Source organism: Oreochromis aureus, linkage group 15, assembly GCF_013358895.1.
Source record: "Oreochromis aureus strain Israel breed Guangdong linkage group 15, ZZ_aureus, whole genome shotgun sequence".
NCBI lineage: Eukaryota > Metazoa > Chordata > Actinopteri > Cichliformes > Cichlidae > Oreochromis > Oreochromis aureus.
In genome coordinates, this window is record NC_052956.1 from 36,991,907 (window position 1) to 37,013,486 (window position 21,580).

At 41.2% G+C, this 21,580-nt stretch overlaps 1 protein-coding gene across 1 annotated transcript; it reads left to right on the top strand.

Annotated features, from left to right (window-relative positions):
• Window positions 1-3,077: 3,077 nt before the first annotated feature.
• Window positions 3,078-21,284, top strand: ppp1r2 (protein phosphatase 1, regulatory (inhibitor) subunit 2). Its single transcript, XM_031758146.2, has 6 exons — window positions 3,078-3,438; window positions 13,316-13,423; window positions 13,571-13,654; window positions 15,921-16,015; window positions 18,033-18,200; window positions 18,879-21,284. The coding sequence occupies exons 1-6, from the start codon at window positions 3,311-3,313 to the stop codon at window positions 18,896-18,898; spliced, it is 603 nt and encodes a 200-aa protein (XP_031614006.1). The 5' UTR covers window positions 3,078-3,310; the 3' UTR covers window positions 18,899-21,284.
• Window positions 21,285-21,580: the final 296 nt, after the last annotated feature.

A 21,580-nucleotide genomic window follows, 5' to 3' on the forward strand; every position in this document is an offset into this window, starting at 1 on the left:
AATGGGTGCTTCACAAACCCCTACAGGCTGAGCTGCAGGAGCTCCGTGTTGTCATTGATGAGCTGAGTACCAGTTGATACACTTACCCACAAAAGAGGGGCACACACGTAGAGTGCAAATACCTAGATCATTCTGCTAAAGTGGGTGTGACATTTATACATCTGGCTGCATGTCTCTTGTGAAACACGCACTGTTAGAATTAAAAGGTATCCGCTATGAGGTCATTCAATGGAAATGTCTGTTTTTCTGTCCCTGGCCTTTAAACAACTATTACACTTTAAAAATGCTTTAGAGTTACACATTATTTATTTCCTAAAATGAAACAATGTTATTTGAACAAGTACACCTTCCATCACTTTGACAATATTGGTTTTTAAATCAGTTATACATCAATTCAAGCACCACATGAGTGCTTGTGGCCACAGCTTTGCTTTTATGTCAAAAATATGTTTTTTACCATTTAAAATGCAATTTTTTAAAATAAATATGACTGACACCAGTAGCAGCCATTTTGTAAAAGGCATTTTTCATGAAAATTGTCACTGGCATTTTCCCTTACATAACACTAGAGCCCTTACTAACTGACTGGATCTTGGTAACACCAGTGACTTTTTTTGACTGTGCAAAAAAACTTCATCAAAAGCTGTTCATGCAGTTCTTTCAAGTATCAATGTTTCTCAAAGTACAGGGTGGGCTATTTATATGGATACACCGTAATAAAATGGAAATGGTTGGTGATATTAAAGTCCTGTTTGTGGCACATTAGTATATGTGAGGGGGCAAACTCCTCAAGATGGGTGGTGACCATGGTGGCCATTTAGAAGTCGGCCATCTTGGATACAACTTTTGTTTTTCCAATAGGAAGAGGGCCATGTGACACATCAAACTTATTGGTAATGTCACAAGAAAAACAATGGTGTGCTTGGTTTCAACGTAACTTTATTCTTTCATGAGTTATTTACAAGTTTCTGACCACTTATAAAATGTGTTCAATGTGCTGCCCATTGTGTTGGATTGTCAATGCAACCCTCTTCTCCCACTCTTCACACACTGATAGCAACACTGCAGGAGAAATGCCAGCACAGGCATCCAGTATCCGTAGTTTCAGGTGCTGCACATCTCGTATCTTCACACCATAGACAACTGCCTTCAGATGACCCCAAAGATAAAAGTCTAAGGGGTCAGATCGGGAGACCACAGGGGCCATTCAACTGGCCCATGACGACCAATCCACTTTCCAGGAAACTGTTCATCTAGGAATGCTCGGACCTGGCACCCATAATGTGGTGGTGCACCATCTTGCTGGAAAAACTCAGGGAACGTGCCAGCTTCAGTGCATAAAGAGGGAAACACATCATCATGTAGCAATTTCAAATATCCAGTGGCCTTGAGGTTTCCATTGATGAAGAATGGACCCACTATCGTTGTACCCCATATACCACACCAAACCATCACTTTTGTTGTTCCAACAGTCTTGGAGGATCCATCCAATGTGGGTTAGTGTCAGACCAATAGCGGTGGTTTTGTTTGTTAACTTCACCATTCACATAAAAGTTTGCCTCATCACTGAACAAAATCTTCTGCGTGAACTGAGGGTCCTGTTCCAATTTTTGTTTTGCCCATTCTGCAAATTCTGTGCGCCGATCTGGGTCATCCTCGTTGAGATGCTGCAGTAGCTGGAGTTTGTAAGGGTGCCATTTGTGAGTAGCTAATATCCGCCGAAGGGATGTTCGACTAATGCCACTCTCCAGTGACATGCAGCGAGTGCTACGCTGTGGGCTCTTGCTGAATGAAGCTAGGACAGCCACTGATGTTTCTTCATTAGTGACAGTTTTCTTGCATCCACATTTTGGCAAATCCAACACTGAACCAGTTTCACGAAACTTAGCAAGCAGTTTGCTAACTGTAGCATGGGAGATGGGTGGTCTCGTAGGGTGTCTTGCATTGAAATCTGCTGCAATGACCCGGTTACTGCGTTCACCAGATATCAACACAATTTCAATCCGCTCCTCACGTGTTAACCTCTTTGACATGTCAATGGCTGTGAACAAAGAGAAACTTGTAAATAACTCATGAAAGAATAAAGTTACGTTGAAACCAAGCACACCATTGTTTTTCTTGTGACATTACCAATAAGTTTGATGTGTCACATGGCCCTCTTCCTATTGAAAAAACAAGTTGTATCCAAGATGGCCGACTTCTAAATGGCCACCATGGTCACCACCCATCTTGAGGAGTTTGCCCCCTCACATATACTAATGTGCCACAAACAGGACTTTAATATCACCAACCATTTCCATTTTATTACGGTGTATCCATATAAATGGCCCACCCTGTATATCTCAACTGTCCCCAGATGTGTGTCACTAGTGTTACTGTGTGTTTTTTCTCTCCTGGCACATTAAATAAAATATGTTGATAATTTTACATCAAATTTTGTTAGGGTTAAGATCAAAAGGAGATTTGTTGCATTCCTCTTCTTCTGTGACTAAATGTGCTGAGAGACTGAAGAAATAATATTTCCTAAGCTTTTAAATGCCTTTCATCGTACTCCTGTTGAAGCAAGTAAATTAAGTAGTAAAGTGCTGTTGGTGAAAATGAAGTGTCATTTTTTCTTATTGAACTGTTTTCAAGACACTTTTGTTGCCTTTTTCTTTCTTTCTTCCTCTTTTTTTTTTAAATAAAGCAAGCAATTGATCAGAGTTGCCGAAGGAGTAAGGTAACACCAGCGAACAGCAGAGTCTTTAAGTAAATGTACAAAAACTATTTAAAAAAATAATTAAGCTGTAATTTTTGTGAATACGTGAAGTCAAAAAGTTATATTGTAGTATTGTTATAGTGTTTAAAAATTAGAAAAATAAATACATTTTAGCACGTTTATGTAGAATTGACCCTATCAATTAATTTAGATAATTATCTTGTTATTGTTATGGGGTTTTGTTTTTTGTAAGTTTTTCTAAATTGCTTGTCTTTGTAAAATCTGTCCTTTCCGAGCTCAAAAACGCAGCACCAGATGAAAAAAATGAAATCTCGTTTAGAAATCCCGCGATATGTCGCGTCGAGCAGACCCGCTAGTAGCGCTGTTACCCCGCCGCCCAACCAGTCAGTGAACAACCGGGTAGAGAGTAGACATGCAGGATCCTGACTAGATTTGTCCGGAGTTTGAGGACGAGCATTGAGTTATGACGGAGTGCATCATTAAACCAGAGTCTGTGTTTTGTAACTGAATCGTATAAATCACAGAATAAGAAAAATCAGCGCAGGAGAAATAGTTGAAAGCCAGCCCCGGTCTGACAGTCAGCGTGTGGGAATGGCAGCTCCCCGGCCGATAAAAGGCATCCTGAAAAACAAGAACAGCGCTGCAAACAAGTCGCTGCCCGACGACGAGCCAAAAGAGATTACAGAACAAGTCCCGGGGCTCTCGGAGGATGACCAGCAGTAAGTTTTTCTTGAGCTGTGCTGAGGCTGGTAGCCGAGTAACGTTAGCTAACGATGGCTAAACACTTGTTAGCCTTTCTAACGTTACCCCGCCGTCAGCTCATTGGCTGTTGATGTTTGCCGGCAATGTGTGGTGCCGGATTGAGAACTTTCTGGGTGTTTCTGTAACTATTAGACAGTGTGATGCCTCGTCTCTGATTTAAACCTTGATGGGAGTTATGACCGAGCGCTAACGTTTACACCCCCTTGGAAGCAGGTTAGCCTGTTAGCCTGTAATAAACAGTCACCACATGCAGTGTGACTGTAACGCCTGCTAAACAACGGTTATTCTGTTAGTTAGAGGTTTCAGTGCCCATCACTGTGTAGTAGCATGAATCAGCACTAGTAAAAGAAGGTGTGGAGCTGTTACCGCGATAGTGACAGCTCCCAGATGACCATTACCATAATAGGCATAATAACGTGAAGTTGGGCAAAATGTGGCGCGTTTACGCGTGGATGTGTAGACTATTGCGAGAGTATTGAGGATTTTCATGACCTAATCTAAGCCCATTAATTTCATCAACCTTCTCTGCTAGTGATTTTAAGCAGCAAGTAGTTTGTTTTATGGTCATGGATCAAGCTTTGGATTAAGAATAAACCTCTGCATATTAAAGAAATACGCTGCATGCGATGTATGTCTAATGCAAGCACTGTGTAACACTTTGCCTGTTAAAGGATCTATTAGAGTGATGGATATCTACGACATTTACAGCACAGCTACAATCAACACCCTGTTACTAGACCACACTGTCCCTACGGCTTAAACTTTATACTAAATACTACGTGTTGCCAAAGATTTGATTAGTCTGCCAGACTTCAGATTTGTGTCCTCTTTCATTCACCTCTGATATTTATGTCTGACACTGACATTATCACTAAAGCAACTGTCTGTGATAAACATGGTTGTCCTCATGTGTGTTTCAAAAAGCAAAAGAAATATGTTGTATCACTTAAGTAAAACAAACCTTAAAAAAAACAAACAAGAAACACGATCAGATTTTCTGAATCAGCTCATCGGCATATAGAATTGCTCAGCAAAGCATGAAAGGACAGGACATTAGTAGTCACAAACATGGTACTTTGAGTAAGAGCCTGAATGCATCATTTTATAGTACCTGAAGCTTTTGCATTTTTGATATACTGCCAGAGCACCACAAATCTGCTGTGTGAAATCGAGTACAACAGGCTCTAAAAAAGAGGTATTTCAACATCATCTGTACACATGTGGCATTATTTCCTTGTTCATATCATTGTCATCATCACGAAGCTCATTCCAGATGATGTGACCCAGATATCTAACTTTAGTGGACACATTTAAGACTTTATCTCCCAAACAAAATGAGGGAAAATTTTGATTCTGATTCACTTTAGTTGAGGTGATTATTATTCCGCTCTTTTAAGGGTTGAATTCAGTACCGTACTGTAAACCATACCTTCAACAGACCTGAAACAGCTGCTTGAAGCCAGCACCATAAGGAGACAAAAACATCCTAATCATGAGCATACATCAAATGGCTAATAAGGCTCTCCCCCGTTTAGTGTTTTAGAAAGACTATCCTTATATAAGTTGAGAGAACAGATGAAAGTATCCCACCTAGTCAAACCCCATTGGTGGATAAAAAGGGTGTAGATGGACTCCTGCCTCACTGAACTCAGATTGATGTGAACAGCAATAATGTGGGATTCTTATCAGATATGAGGGGGGATACACTCACATCTCATAACACTGCGGTTGAATGTTCATGAGGCTCGGTATAACCTCTGCTTTTTGAACACATCTAATGTGACCTTTATTTCCAGCTGCCTATTAGATTTTATGGACACCTCACGTTATTTGGCTTAACATCCAACTTCATGTTGGCCAGCGCGACTGCTCACATAACCACTAGTAGTAAAGGACACCAAGGAAAGATATCAAGGATGGGGGTTGGGTTGCTTCAGATTTGGGACCATTGCAGGGCAAATAAATCAGAGTGGGCCAATAGGCTCACAGGGACGTGACTGGGGTCCCTAATGAAATGCTGATATGCAGAAACCGGTGCAGAGAACTGCTTAATCAGCCATCCTGTTGCCTGTTAGGTACTTGTGCTGAGGGTTGAGTTGACAAGAGCTGCAGGTTAGCTTCTCTCTGTCTGGAGCCTCACCTTCTCATATGCTTTTGACTGTGGCAGGGAACATGAACCAAATGACCGAATCCAGTTGGGTCATTTCCACAGCCAACTTTCTGTTTTCTCTCTGGCCTCAGCAACTGTGTGTAAGCAAACTTTTGAAGCTGTTGAATTAGGTTGTAATAGTGCTAACAAGGTCACATTTTAACAAAGGGACAATATATAAGTAAGCAAGGTGGTTCAATTTGGCTCTGCTGTTTTTTGATTATCCTGGTAATTAGAGCAGGGTGATATGACCAAAAATATTTATCACGATATACATTTGAAAATTTGCGATAACGATATAACTGACGATATAATTGACACTAGACAAAATACTTTACAACTCCACAACTTTATCAGTGCAAAAAACCCCATCAATGTATTTTCACTTAAACAAGCAGCTGTTTTTTATGTGCATTAAAGTTATATAAAAATGTAACAGTGCAAATTCCTTGCGGACAGTTTAACCAAAAGGCATTTCCAGTGGAAATTGGCCGACATATCCTCAGCATAACCATGTATAATATCCACAAAACTTAAAAAGAGGTTATACACACACAATACGGTGATATTATGTTGAAGCACAGTACGTATCACTCCGCGAGGCGCCTGCCCTACGATAGCCGTAATGCTCCGACAATCCATCAAGCGGTGCGGCTTCGTAGCTTAGCAAAGTCGTACTAAAACATTTGACAAATTTTCGAGCGCCGTGTACCACATAAAATCATTTCAAGGTCAGTAAACACAATCAGAATTCATACATAAGGCACACGGGATTATAAGGGACACTGTCGATTTTCAGAAAAATCAAAGGATTGATTTTAAGTGTGCCGTATTTTCCAAACAACACGGTAATAACGACGGCCCGCTAGCATGCTCTACCAAAAATAGTGCTTTGTTGTGTGTCTGACAGACGAAAGCTAAACCAGCTCCACACCACTGAAGTTGCAGCATTTTTACAAACCAATTCTGGTTCATCTGTTTCATTTAACGATCCACTTTCGTTCTTCTCATTCTGCGTCGCCGCCATGTGCGTATGTAAACATAGGCACTGCGCATGCGCGTTTTACCCATATTCTATCGCGATATTTCATTTTCCTATCGTTGCCCAAAATTACACCGGTATTACCGTGAACGGTATGATATGGCCCAGCCCTACTGGTAATGTGTGACATTAGGAGACATGGCATAGTGTGATCGAGGAGTGGACACAAATCCTAATAAGATCAAAAATGGTGACTTAGTTGGGTATTTTTTGACAGGAGGAGTACCTGAAGCAAAAAAGAATAACTTTTGCACAGGAAGTTATCAAGGTTAATGCAGAGAGGTTCAGACCCCTCATTAGTATCTTATTAGGATTTGAACCACATTTGCAGTATGGGCTAAACTTAAAAAAAAAAAAGAACCTTACAGGATACAGCTTTAAATATGTTGATGTGATGAAGTCAACATATGAGGGCTTTTAAGGCGCTACATGAAATGAGCTCTATGTGCTAGTCATGGACATTTATTAACACCACCCACCTGCCAAATGCTGCTGCATTTTTGGGAGCTCACTGGACTCTATCAGTAACAGCATTTATCATGTTCATGAATAAATCCTCCACATGTCTTACTGGTTACTTTCCATGGTAACCATCCAGTTCTTTTTACTTGGCAGAGGCTAACTGTGGTTTACCATCCATTGTGCCTGCTGTTTATCCCGTGCCAGCAGGTCTAGACACGAGGAGCTCTTTCTGAGCTGCAGCATGAGAAATTAGGCCATACCAGGATGGCAGTTAATAGTGAATTCCTAACTCAACAGTGAATCAAGCTTTTTCTGTACTGCTCTAAAAATAGCCTCTCTTTGACTGACGAGGAAGTGGAGGAAAAAGAGTTTTGTGGACAGATCCCGTGTGCAGCCAAGCACCAAATCCATGGAGAACTCGAGCTGGACCGTGTCAACACTGTCTGCATGCAGAGCATCCATGCTCTCATATAGTACCAATATAGATGTCAATGTTTTGTCTTCAAATATTTTTCATAATTTTCATAACCTTGGGTAAATGCCTGTCACCCCCCCCCCACCCGGCACCACACACACCCAAAAAAAACCCAAAACAAACAACAAAACAAAAACAACCACGAGATATAATAATCAAGTTGTTTATTTAGTCCGATGGATATTGTTGAGAATCAAATGGTTAAGCAATACAGGAAGATGTAATGCACAATAAAGCTGATTTCAGAATCATCTAGAGTTTTAAAGCCTTATCAGTCCAGGGTTTCTATCTCTAAATGGGACTTTTTGGGGGCGGGGGGGGGTTACACATGTACATCACTGGTGTGCGTATAGTTAAAGCAATAACTATGTGTTACCTTACTCAACAGAGATGGTCTTGTTATTTCTGGCCATTTGTTAAATAACAGTGTTTTTTTTTAAATGCTTGTATTTTTATCGCTGTCCTAATAATTGTCCTGTATTTGGGGGTCAAAATCTCCTTTATAGGTACCAGCACAGCGTCAGTGTGTGCATAAATGTATTTAAAGGCTTATTATCTAAAGGTTTTATTGTAGAGTGCAGGCAGTTTATATACCGAGTAATTTGCCCTGTTGAATGTCAATCACAAACGAGTTGGTAAGGCTCATTTCTACTATGATTTTAAGTTGGCAGGACTAACAAAGAGCAACAGCACAAACATGCTCTCCTTCTTATCATCTTCAATTGTGTAAAACATCACATTCCCTCCGCCAGCTCGCTCTGCTAGCAGGATATCCTGAACTAGCTTTACAAAAACCCACCTTTCATTTATGTGACCACCTGTCTGTGTTTAAGCACTTCATGCACTCTCAGTCTGACTCTGTGGTTTACAGTCAGTACGATGCACCTTTTAGAATTTTTTTTTTTTTCTTTATCACCTCTTAGATGAAACAAACAGGATCCGCTATCCCAGCAATTTGTGTTCATGGACATGAATTGTGGTCTTTTTTTCATGACTGTTGGCACAAATACAAAGTTTTGTGTTTCAGTAGAAAGACTGGCATGTCTGAATGAGATGTTCACAAGATTCTTGGATACGTTACCATGGTGACCATGAAAACATAGTTCTAAAATAACTAGCAGCCATTGCATTTTTAGCCCAAGCTGTGATTTTTTTTTTTTTTTTTTTCCCCAAACCTAACCAAGTTGTGTATTTTGAATTAATCACATATTATGTGTTAATAAATAATGCAAAAATGTGAACGGTATGTGACTCCTATATGGCTCTGATGTGAGCGGCAAAAGGAGTCGCTCCGTCAACAACCCCAGGCCACTCCTAGACTGTGGATGAAGTTGTCTTTATTGTTTTGCTTTTTTTTTTTTTCTTAAAGCAGAAAATGTTGATCTTGTGTTGTACGTGGACAAAGATCATTACAAACACGACAGCAGATTCAATTCAAGAAAACAACACACATGTCCACAAACATGAGTCTGCAGATCAGCAGTTGTGGCAGCTTTATAAACCGCCATGAGATTGCTTTGGATTTGAAAAAGCAAAGATAAATCTTAGAAGAAAATAAAGTAAAAGGGTTCATTTAAAGTGGGGATTAGATTCCTTCTGCATTCAAGGCTTCAACCACTATTTTTTTTTTTTGGCTGCTAAAAACAAGCACTGTTTCTTGTCCCTTTAATCACCCACTGCTATTTAGTTAACAGTTAACAGTGTCTGAGTCTCACACCCAGTCATATATAATTCATTGATGCCTCCATGAAATCCGACCTCTCCTTAACTGTCTCGCAGGCCTCATCATGACTGTATGATGTAGCGTCAGACTGGTAGGCAGTGAATCTCTGATTTTCCATAACATGGATAGTAGACAAAACTTAGTTAACATCTGGCTGTCATTTGTCTGTACAGGTCAGATGGGGTCAACTGTGTTTCCAGTTGAAATTGGAAACACAGTTGACCAGGCAGCTTTTTTATCGAGAAAAGATCAACAGGTATCTAACAGCCTCTTGTCTACCGGGTTAAAGTGTGACCACAGCTTTATTAAGAAGCAGTAAAATGTGCAGATATCTTACTCCTTAGTGGCACATGGCCCAGGAGTGGGCCGTAATTTAGTGTTATACCACCTGTGGGTGTAGTTTTGTTCAGATGAAATGAAACATTTGACCTTTGAAGTTTAGGATTTGTGACGTTGTCATGATTGCTAGTGCATTTAATTTGTGTTCCACCCTGCTCCGCTTCTCCCCTGAACATTTTTCTCTACAGTCTGAGCAGATCAGAGGAGCTTAAGGAATAGTTTTCGTCCTAATTCTAGCTGGCCGTCTCTCAAACTTTGTGTAATCTTTTTCTGTGCTGTACCCAGGGGTGCGCACACTTGTTAAGTGTATATCTTATAGTGTATAATTCTTAATAATTCTCACTGTATTATCACTGACCTGCCAAATGGATAATCAAAAAGTTGCTGTGTTGTCTAATAATTGTGAAACTATTGGGCTGTGGCCGTCTGTAAATACAAGCAGATAAAGGCCACTTTTACCAGTGTGGTTTACAGTAAATCAGTTGGAGAGGACAAAGAGAAAATGATAACAACTACATAAAAGTTCAAATGGTTGTCTACGTTATCTTTTATAATGCTTGCTCAACAGTTTGCAGTCAGTAAATGAATTTAATAGGAGGTTATGTTAGCAAAGAGTTATCCTTATTTGCTCACACAAACCTGGTATTGGCTTGTGTTTTTGTTTTGTCTCCTCTCACACCACCACAGTCTGCACAGTAGTAACTGAGTTGGTGGCTCGTGGCCTTCTTTTCAGGCCGTCTCAGCTCTGTTGTGTGGTCTCGACCAGAGTTGATATTTGGATTGCTGAAATTCAAAGTTAAACTGGTAGGGACACCTGTAAAAACTGATTAGCTCTTCCCTGTGGCTGGTATTCATTTCCTTCCCTGGCTGCTACTGCTTTAATGCTAATTTTCCATGCTCCCTGTTGTAAATATTTAATTTGGCACTTTCATTTGGTTTAATTAACTGTTCCCCTTGGCACGCTTCCTTTTTATGTTGTTTCCCCGTGAGCCAGGTCATGGCACTCGCTTAGAGTACTCAGGAAGCAGTATATTTTGTAGATTTATGCTGACCTCTGTTAAAAACTGTGCCCGCTGCTGTTACTGTTGGCGGGCTGATGCTGCGGTAGAGGGCACAGGGGCTGGACCTTTCCTCACCGCCCTCTGCCTATGCCACCTGATAGCACGGCTCAGCTCGCAGTGATGACTCACTCTATTTAATGAGTTTTCCTGAAGCGTTATGTCGCCAGCTGTTGACCACCTTCGAGAGGAAGTCATCATCACATAAGAGATGGAGCTCTATATTTAGTGTGTACTAGTAGTTGGTTGTGTCCTGTTTTTTCTTCGCGTGCAGAGGCAGGTGCTTCATCTTTGCGCTACAGTTTTCACGATGCTCTTAATGACTTAGTGAAGATGTTTGGTGGTAATGAAACAGAATGATCTGCTTCTGTTTTCTTTTGTTGTTGTTTTTTATAAATATAAATGAAACACTAGAGTGAAGTAAACAAAACACTGTAATGTGCAAAATCCTGTTTATTTCCAAGACCTGAGTCTGCTGTTGTGTTGATGAAGCTCTGCTTGTCTTTAGTGTTGTCTGATTTGACTCTTGCAGCTGAAAATTTTCTCCAACTTGTCAAGTAGGAAGAAAGGAGTCACAGCAATCTCAGGTCAGGAATACTTTGATGCACATGAAAGCTTTGTGGTTGATATATTTATTATTTGTAAAAAGGACACATTGTGCATTCATTCCAAAAGCAGCCTATTTAGAGTATTTTCTTCCACTGCTAGGCCACTTTGTGAGCCACAGTTCAGGCCAGCAGCATTGCCCCATTTGGTGCCCAAGTTTTAGCCAAACTTGGCGGTTGGAAGGTTTATTTCAGTATTGAGATTTACTCATTGTAAGATGTTCTCATTTTTGATGTGTCATTGTGACAAGCCAGGAGATCTACCTGTTCTTCCAGTGGAGTTCCTTTGTTCCTTTCTTGTAAGTCTGAGATTAGCCTTAATCTATGTATGCGAAACCTACATCAGCCTGGTTATAGCCCAGCCCGGACATCGCAGGGCGTTCGCTTTGGCTTGGGATCAGCAGTGGGAGAAGTCCCCCAACAGCTGATTCTTTCGTCATAATGCACCAAAATTAAAGTTGACTTTAGAACGCATCACATCCTGACAGTAAAAATAAGCTGTTATGTTGGAGGGTTGGGCGGTGGCACTTCTGTGAGGTTGGTGTGTACCAAGCATTCTGCCAGCTGATGAGAATTTTTTCTCCACTGCCCAGCTGTGTACCACTGTCAGCATGATGACATAATAGGGACAGTGTTGCCCATGTATCTGATCTGTTTACATTAAAAAAAACAAAAAAAACATAGACTATGCCCTCTTTCCTAATGACATCAGGAAAGACAGCGCGCCTGATTGACCGGGGAGATACGTGCTGTCTGTCATGCCTTTCACATGAAAAGGTGAGAGTTTGTCATCCTATAATCACTTAATCTGAGGCAGTCTCCATCATAACAGGCAAAAATCTTGTGTAGTCTGAGTTCAGTGTAAGTATATCTGTTTAGAAATTGACATAAACAGAGCACTTCTGTTTGAAGCTTTCATGTAAACAGTTTAATGAACCAGTTCATTCACATGAAGCAGTTGTAGTGCTCAAGTCTGTGGAGCTTTTTTGGCTTGTCACAGCAGGCGGTGGATTAAGCATCTCCTGCCTCCCACTCCTTCCTGTCTCCCATGGTACTTGACCTTTTGTTCCATGAACAAAGTCAAGATGTGGTACCTTAGCAGAGGTGGGTTAACCAGACCCTGATAACCTTGAATTAAGGCTCTAAGTTTGGCTGAACCTGTCTGGAAGTAGAAGTGTTAAATGTGTGAAAAGTAGAAAGCTTCCTTGGCTTGGAATAAACTGAAAGGAGAAAGAAATGTGAATATAAAATGGAAATTATTACAAGTAAGTCTACAGAAACCTGCCAAACTCTTGGCAGTGCAATAACATCTTCTTCTGTGAGTTTAAAAGAAACGGTTCCAGCATCACTCCTCTTGGCAGGTGGCAGGTGTTCTCTTTATCCTCTTGAGCAAAAATTCAAATTCAGCGCTGATTTGCTGTCTTTGTCTCAGTTCATTTCCTCTAAGGATTTGAAAGGTTAGCACGGATTAGTGTAATTTTTGAACAAAACAAAAAAAATCCCCGACTGAGCATGCCGTGGTGAAAACCTTATTCCCCAGATGAGAATAAAACCATTTGAGGGATTAGAAGCAGATGTGTTAAAGAGAGATGGAACCAGAATCAACTCTAGAAGTGATTGTTTCAAATGAGTCGGTTGTTGGACTTTTGGCCTCATTCACTCACAGCTGATAAGCCTCACCACCCACTCAAACCCACACCCGCATCCACAATGTGTTACCTTGACACAAAAGCAAAGACCGTGACACTTCCTGGTAGTCGCTGGGACAAACTGGTGCGGAGGACATTTCTGGGCCTTGTCCGTGTGTGTGTGTTCCCAAAATAATGCGGTCTGAGTGAAAACTGGGGCACGTTCAGTCCTAGATTAAATCTATTCACTCGTCTCCCTGGAGGAAACTGTGGGATGGGATGGTAGCTGGGTGCGCAGTGGTCCACATTGAGTGACTGTCTGTTTAACCCTTCTTCTTCCTTCCATTTTACAGGAAGAAATCCCAGAAATGGGATGAGATGAACATCCTGGCCACATACCATCCACCTGACAAAGATTACGGCCTGATGAAGATCGATGAACCCAGCACACCTTACAACAGGTTCAAAGTTACAGATAAAATATCATTTTAAATATTACTAAAACAGTAGCGCTCTACATGGCAGTATATCATCTATATAGGTGCCTGACTGTTCAGGACTTTTTCTTGCCCTGCTTTCATTATTCTCTTTATAAATTTCTCTTTCAGGATGATTGGGGATGACGAAGATGAAGGAGCACTAAGTGACTCAGACGGCCAAAGTGGACTTGCAGTCGATGACCTGGCATCAAAGTAAGAATTGAACTTGAGCGCTGGGAGACAAATGCAAATGAAAAGCGAGGGTGCAGCCGATTAGAGACGCTATCATTGTTGTCCTTCAATGGGAATGTGCATAAAAATGACTCTGATGGCTTTCAGACACTGAGCGCCATGTTACTGCACAATTATCCATAAGTCCCAGTGACAGAACTTGTAGTAATTTTCTGATCCAAAAACATATGAAGCAGTCTTTGTGTTTTTCTTAACAGCTGTTCCTTTCAGTTAATGTATGACTTCAAATATACTCCAATGAAGTAAATGTTTTTACTTAAATGTATGCCGGAAGCTGGAAGAAGGAATTTAATGCCAGCATATGGTCACATCCTGCTGATTCGTTTTTGTGGCCAATGTGGCCTATTGCAAGTAGTTTCGGTGACCACTTTGGATTGCAAGGGAATTGCACATCAGGTGGGAAGCAACCTGTCTCCAACCAACGTTGGCAAATAATTGCCGTCTAATCATCTAGTCAATCAGAGCCAACAAGGTCAACTTGTCTACGATGCATCGCTTTGCAATGAGAGTTGACTCAACTTGTTGTCACCTGTCTCTATTCATATATAAAAGCAAGGCTGTTGAGTGCCTGTGTCATTTTGCAGTTATCTGCCATGCTGCAGCAACAATGTCACTATTGGGGAGGTCATCACTGGACTCTGAATGTCAGTAGTTAATGTGAATTTCTGTGTATGTAGGCGGAAACAGATTTGTGTTTTTCACCCATTTATCACAAATGGATGACATGCAATCATCAATTTGGCTCCATTCAGTTGCAAACCTTTAGCAGACTGACTCTGACTTTTCGCTGTTTATAGCAACTCCATGTTTTTTCAGTGGTAGACTTGGATGATGAATTCAAATAACAGTAGGAAGAGGAATAAGCTTCTTTTTTTAGTGTTGTACTGGGCTCATAAGTATTTAGGGGATGACAACAGATGTAAACATGATTGATCCACATGTGGGGAAAAAGATGAGTCTGAGGTGCTTTCTTTGATTATGTCTTATTCTTGCTTATGCTAACAAACCCCCAGCTAACAATCAGGTTCTTCTGCTGTCCTCAGGCTGGGGGTAAAGCCTTTTTGTGGTCTGCCAACAAATTTCCTCTATGCTGTAAAACCAAAATTGCTAAAGTCACTATGGCACTGTCTGTATTTGAAATCTGAGAATTTTACAGTATGTGTATTATCGAATCCAATTTGAATGCAGTCCGCATGTAATCTCTTGGAGTGAAAATACTGAATTAGGAGGTGAAGCTTGAGAGCATACTGAAGAACGGTGCTTTTACAAAACAAGTGATTTGTGTCATAATTCATGGACACAAATGGAAAGCAGGAGGGCGGATAACATCTTATTGTCTCCTGCTATTGCGATCCAAAAGGTCTGTGTTCAGAAAGCCACTCCGAGCTGTGATGCGGACGCTAACGGGAAGCTCGAGAAGCGTGTCCGCTGTGAGTTACTGTGTTTACATAAGCGCATCGGCGCAGGGTTGGGATGAGCCCGTTCGAGTGTGTGTGCTCCACAGAGTGTAGCGATTAGCTTCAGGCTTGGAAGTCAATTAGCCGCCTTTGTTTGCTTGTGCATTGAGTGCCAGCCATTGTTTTACACTAAACCCTCCAGATAGTGCAGCAGCTGCTCTCTTCCTCGTTTAGATCCCCAGCATCCACTCTCTCTCGCTCCCGTCATCCATCAATTATCTAACTGTGCTTTTCCTAACTGTGCTACCTTTGCTTCTTAACTGTCTTAACTAATCTCACGTGCCATCTCTCTTCCTCTTGTCTTCACATTGCTTCGCCAGCGTTGTTTCAGCACATAGAAACAGTGGAGAAATTGACGTGTTTCTCTCGAGCTGGTTGGTTGGAGAGCAGTAGTACAGTAAATGGGAGCTTCCCCGTAGGCACTTTCACGTTTTCACTACCATCCACTCAGCCATGACTCGTTATTCATTTTGTCCACCTCTGTTAAAGCTCTTTGTTATTTTTATCTCATGCTTCAGTACTGACACACTCGCATCCCTAAACTTTTCACTCTGCCTACTCATTTTTCCACCTCCCCTAATGCCTCCCGTCCTTTGTTTCTCTCCAGTTTATTTGTTTGTTTCAACCACTCACTGTGACTTTGAGGCTCTATCAGTCATTGCCTGTTTGCGTTTGGTTTCACACTTGTGTAATGGAGTGAAACCACAATTAAGACAAATAAAATTGGATTGGGAATCTCCTAATGTATGCCCTTTCTGTTTCTTTCTTAGGCTGGTGGCAGCAGAGGGCTCAGAGCCTCGCTTCATGAAAGAAGAGGAGGAGAGCAGTGAGGAGGAGGAAGAGGAGCTCACTCCCGAAGAACAAGGTAGACATCCACTCAGATTTCAGTGGAATATTGCAATTTCTTCTCTGAAGCGGTCATGGGCTTTCAGGTTATTTTAGCATGTGTGTCCTGCAGTTCACCTGTTTATGTATTCCTTCCACCTCAACACAAAGTGTCCTACACAGCTGTGAGGGTGACTAAATGCAGAGTGACACTCCACAACCAAGTGCTGGCAGAGAGGGGACAGACTGAGAAAGAGCTCAAGTGTTCGGTGTGCTCTTGACCTTCTGCTGACTTCCTCTAGAGAGACACACACACACACACACACACACACACACACACACACACACACACACACACACACACACACACACACACACACACACTCTCTCGCTCTCTCTGTCAGCATGCTTTTGACTGTTCTCCCACTTTGCCCTTCTGTGCACACTCTCGGCACACACTGCTCTCAGATGCAGAGCTGTAAGTGGAGACACACACACACACACACACACACACACACACACACACACAGAATGTATTACTGTTGCTGGCTTTTATATTTATATCTGGCCTGTGCAGGTAACAGCTAGAGAGCAGTCTGGAAAGTCACAAATCCGGTCAATATCCTCCCAACTGCAAGAGCATCATCAGCAGTTTTTTGACATGCAGTTTAAGTCATGTGACACAACAGGATGATAAGATTTGTTAAAAGCAATAACAACAGATGTGTGTTAGTGCATGTTAATAGGATTGTCATAAACGTACTCTAACACTGACTTTTCTACTACAGATTATCTGTTGTTAATTAAGTTAATTTATTTATGTAATGGGCAAGCCCAAAGATGAGATTGGATGTTTTTTTTGCAGTATAATAATCTGAAAATCTAATTAAATTAGAAGTAAACTACCCCAGTGTTTCATCTCAGTGGGACATGCCAGCGTGCGAAAGTAACAGAGTTCATCATGAACAACATTCATACAGTTTTATTATGCAGCCACAAAGTTATATATTTGTTTTTAATTATTAAATAGTCTTACATCAACAAGTACTGACACTAAATGTTTTTATTTGCTCTGTGTATTTCTGCATACATGCAGTGTCTGAAATGGTTTAATTAGCCCACTGTTGTCGTTTCACACATTAGAAACTCTGCTTCTGCTTGGCTGAACCTCGTTGTAACCTTTACTGTCTCAAATGTGTGCAATATAAAGCGCCTTGAGGCGACTTTTGTTGTGATTTGGCGCTATATAAATAAAATTGAATTGAATTGAATTGAATTGAATTAAATGCTGAGTTGGCCAGTGCCGCATCACAGACACTGTGAGGCGTAAACACAGGCCAGCAGCGCCTCTGTTAGGTCTCAAACAGGCTCCGCACAAAACTGCTTACATTACACAAAGGCCAGCTGGATCAAACGGCAGAAATGCAGGAGTCGCGTAAATATTCACAACATCCACTCTGACTCACAGGTGAAGGTTATCCGTGTCCTCAAGGATGCGGTGTGGGCTAATCAAAGTCAATCGGAGCGTTTCCATGACCACAGGAGTACATGGCATAGGGAAGGATGTGTTTAGTTGTTGATGGAGGAAGGATAGTGTTTGAGTCTAACAGTGTAACTGGAACATTTCTCTTGGATGTCAGTGAAACTGATCCATATGATTGCCGGTTTTTGTGTGAACATGTTGGCTTTCTTCTTTTAGTTGCTATAGCGACCCTCGCTGCAATGCCCAGACTGCAGGTCATGCCATGCTTGAGATTTATTTATTTATTTATTTATTTTAAACGGGCGCGTTTTTCCCTCTTATTCATTATTTTTGACCAAATGAGAAACAGTAGACACTTGAAAATTGTTGTCTATAGTTACTATATTGTCTATTGTAGATTTTTGTTTACTGATGCCAGATGCGGGACAGTGTTGTTGCATGCTTTTACAGTGCATCAACCTTTCCATGAGTCACGAGTAAAGCTCTGTTGTATCATTACAGTTACAACGTGCCAGCATTGAACTTGCTGCTTTTGGCAAATTAAAGTGATTTCAAATGTCTCTGTCCCCTGTAGCCAAAAAGAAACAGTTTCAGATGATGAGGAAGATGCACTACAATGAGGGCCTGAACATCAAGCTAGCCCGCCAGCTCATCGCCAGCGAGCTAGAAGATGACGAAGACGAGGAGATGAGGGATGACACGGAGGAGACGGAGGAGATCAGTGTTGACCCGCCACAGGAAGGTGAGGAGAGGGAGACGGCGCCCTGTTGGGTATTTGTTAAAGCAGTGATTCCCAAAGTGTGAGCTGGGGCCCCCTGGTGGGCAATTTGAATTCACTTTTTATTTATATAAAAAGTGGTTAGTTTGTGATATTACTCATTATTCTTATTATTTATTGCTCTTGTATTGTTGTTTGTGTCCCAGTGGCAGGGGGGTCACATGTGGGCCTCAACTCTTTGCATATGCCCAGGTAGCAATTTATAGCCAACAGCCTGTGTTTATGTTTTCTGAATAAAGTTTTCAAGGAAATACTTGATTGGAGTGAAGATTTAAGATAGGGTGGGCCTCATGGATGTTCTGGTTTTTAAGTGGGTGGTAGAACTCTTGACTTTAGGAATGGCTGTGCTTTTTACTGTTACATGTAGAACTAATTGTTTTGCTCATTAGTTTGCATGTCTTTAAAGTGTATTTGTGCCACTTCCGGTTAAAAAAACCAAAACAACAAGCCACATGAAACAGAAGCCTAATTTTACTCAACGTGTACTCACTTTGACCAAACTTTTATAGTCATGAGTTTGGTCTGTTTACTGAAATGGGAAATGGCTTACTCACGTCCACTTTTTCCAGGATGAAAAAGCTGAATAAAAGAAAAATATATCCACTCCTGTCTTTTCTCATGTCTGTTTCTTTCTTTCTCCAGCTGATTCTCTGGACTCATAGATGATGCCGTCTCCTACCTTCAGCCCTGCGTGTGTGTGTGTGTGTGTGTGTGTGTGCGTGTATTTGTCGACTCAAGAATCAGAAAGACAATGCTGCTGATGTTTTTAACACTGAGCAACACAGCAACATCGCTTCAACACCAGTATAACAACTCTCAGCAGCCATTAAACTCCCGGTCACACGTCTGGCTCTACTTTTCCTTCCAACTGTGCAATATGACACACTGGTTTTTTCAACCCCCGCAATCTGCACAACACACAAAAGAAGACTTTTGCTCCCTCCTCTTCCCTCTCCTGTTGCCAAGAATTTCTTCCTCCCGCCTCTTCTGAACTGGCGTCGCACTGAAGGGTGTGATTCTGACCCTGAATGGAGGATCAAGGCCTTTAAAAAAAAAAAAAAAAAAAAAAGTACCAGGACTCCCATCTGGCCGCTCCACACGGTTCCTCTGTCGGCCACAGAGCCAGCACATCAGCCCTGGAGGAAGCCAGGGGAAGCCCCACGACCTCTTCAAAGGCGTATCCGAGACATGACGACGGCTCTTTCACCGATGGCTGTGAATTTATTATTTTTTTGGGTATGTTTTTGTTTTGCTTTATGACCTGCTGCTCTGTTGTCCTCCCCCCTTCAGTACTGACGGTGATAAAAGTTGGTCAAAATGGTGACCAGTTTGTTTTCATCCCCACTCACGTTTTTTAACAGTTACCTGGTAATGCTGAAGACTTGTCATTAGCGCAATGGTGTTAAAATAAGTTGGGGATTCTGTATGTAGCCCACAATGTTTAAATTTTGCCACCAAAAAAATAATAATAATCAAAATTTGATGCCTTACATTGATTAAAGTCCTGACATTTGTAATATGTAGAGCAGTGCATCTCAGATTGAGGGCTGTACTGAGACGGCGTCTTGACCGTGGGGGTGTTGGGCTTTTCGGTTTGCGAGCCACTACTTGCAGTGCCTCACCATGATACTCTCCCATATGGCTACACATTAACTGTATTTACATCGGCACATTGATTTGTTTTTTTTCCCCCTGGTATTTCTCAGTTTCATCATTTCGGTTTTACAAACATGCATACCTCATTAGCACCAGATCGAATCCAGTGAGAAATTCGGCCTGTATGACGTCTACAGAGGCACTTTCTTTTTTTTTTTCTTTTTTAATCAGACTAAACTAAAATCGGTTTGTTTTGCTCGTGCATGTTAGGTTATGAAGGAAGATCAACGGTATGAGTGTTCTCTTATTTTCCTCGCCAGAGCAGTAACAGTAATTTAAACGGTGTTTTGGGGGGGCTGTATTGAAGTCTTGCTGCTGAGGTAAAACATCCACTGGAGCGCTTGCTCTGCTCTTGCTTGCATAATTTGCCTACTGCGTTAGAGCTTTGACAGGATCTGTGATTATGTTATTTAGTTTGTGTTTTAAGCTTCATCACACACCAGTTGTCGGACTTGTCGAGTATCTTGGTGTGATGCAGTTTGGGATCTCTGTAGAAAGAGATGCTGATGCTACTGACCTTAATGGAGACGTTGGAAGTGGCTTTCGATGGTTTTTTGTAATGTTTGGAGTTCCTGCAAGCGTCGAGGAAGTTGCAATGCAGTCTGACTCGAGTAACAGAGGAAAGAAAGCAAAGGTCCCAATCCCGACTACACACTGTACGACTTGAGTCTAGTAAACAAAGAGGTGGTGTTTGAAATGAAAAGCGTGCAGGAGCCTTGACTGTCTCGTGTTTTGAGCTTTCATTTCCCTCTGACCCGTTAATTCCTCACTGTGATTGAAAGTATTGAGCTTTATATTGTGGGAATACGGAAAATCTTTGAAACATTTGGACTTCTGGATTTATTTTAAAGTCTTATATAAAAACACCTAAGAGAAACTCTGTAAAGTGAGTGGGGAAAACCATTCAAGCAGCTAATTATCAAAGGCTTCTCATCAGGAAACAGGAACTCGATGTTCTCTAGAAGCTCTTCTTCTTCGATCACTGAATCCATAGACTGATAGAAGACTTCAGAGGACTTTATCTTCTCAGTTGGATAAAAAAAGATTAAAATCTGACACGATCACCCCGTAGGTGGTTATTACTGATCAAAAGAAAACGTGCCTCTCATGTATCTTTGTATGTGTGTAAAATGAACAGGATATGCCCCGTTGTTTGTTTCCCTTGTCTCGCACAACTCCTCCCACCCCCCGGTTTGCTTTCTAAGGATGATAGACTGTTAAGCAGCCCCACGACTTTGCACTGTCTGTCTCAGATTGACATGGATGTTAAATCCGTGTGTGTACTTTTTTGTTTTGTTTTTTAAACTACCAGACTGCATGTTCTTTGCATCATCAGATTGTCTATAATTTTTTTTTTTTTGTTTCTGATCATTAAACACATGTTGTTAGGAATTCCTGTCGTGTGGTTTGTTTTGGAGCAAGAAAACCTGAACTAAACGTGTGTCTGTCTGATTAAAGCTACAAATTTCACAGCTTTTCTTAACTGCAGCTCACCCAACTATTTGCCCTCCTCTAGTTTTTGGGCGTTTAAACTTTTTCTTTTGAAATGAGTGTGAAGAGAGAAGCCATTTTAGGTTATCATTCAATTTATTTATTTAAAAAGAAAACTAGAAAAATCCATATTTAGAATCTATAAATGTGTCCGTTTCATTGACATACTTTTCCCCCAACTAGTCCTCATATAAGTT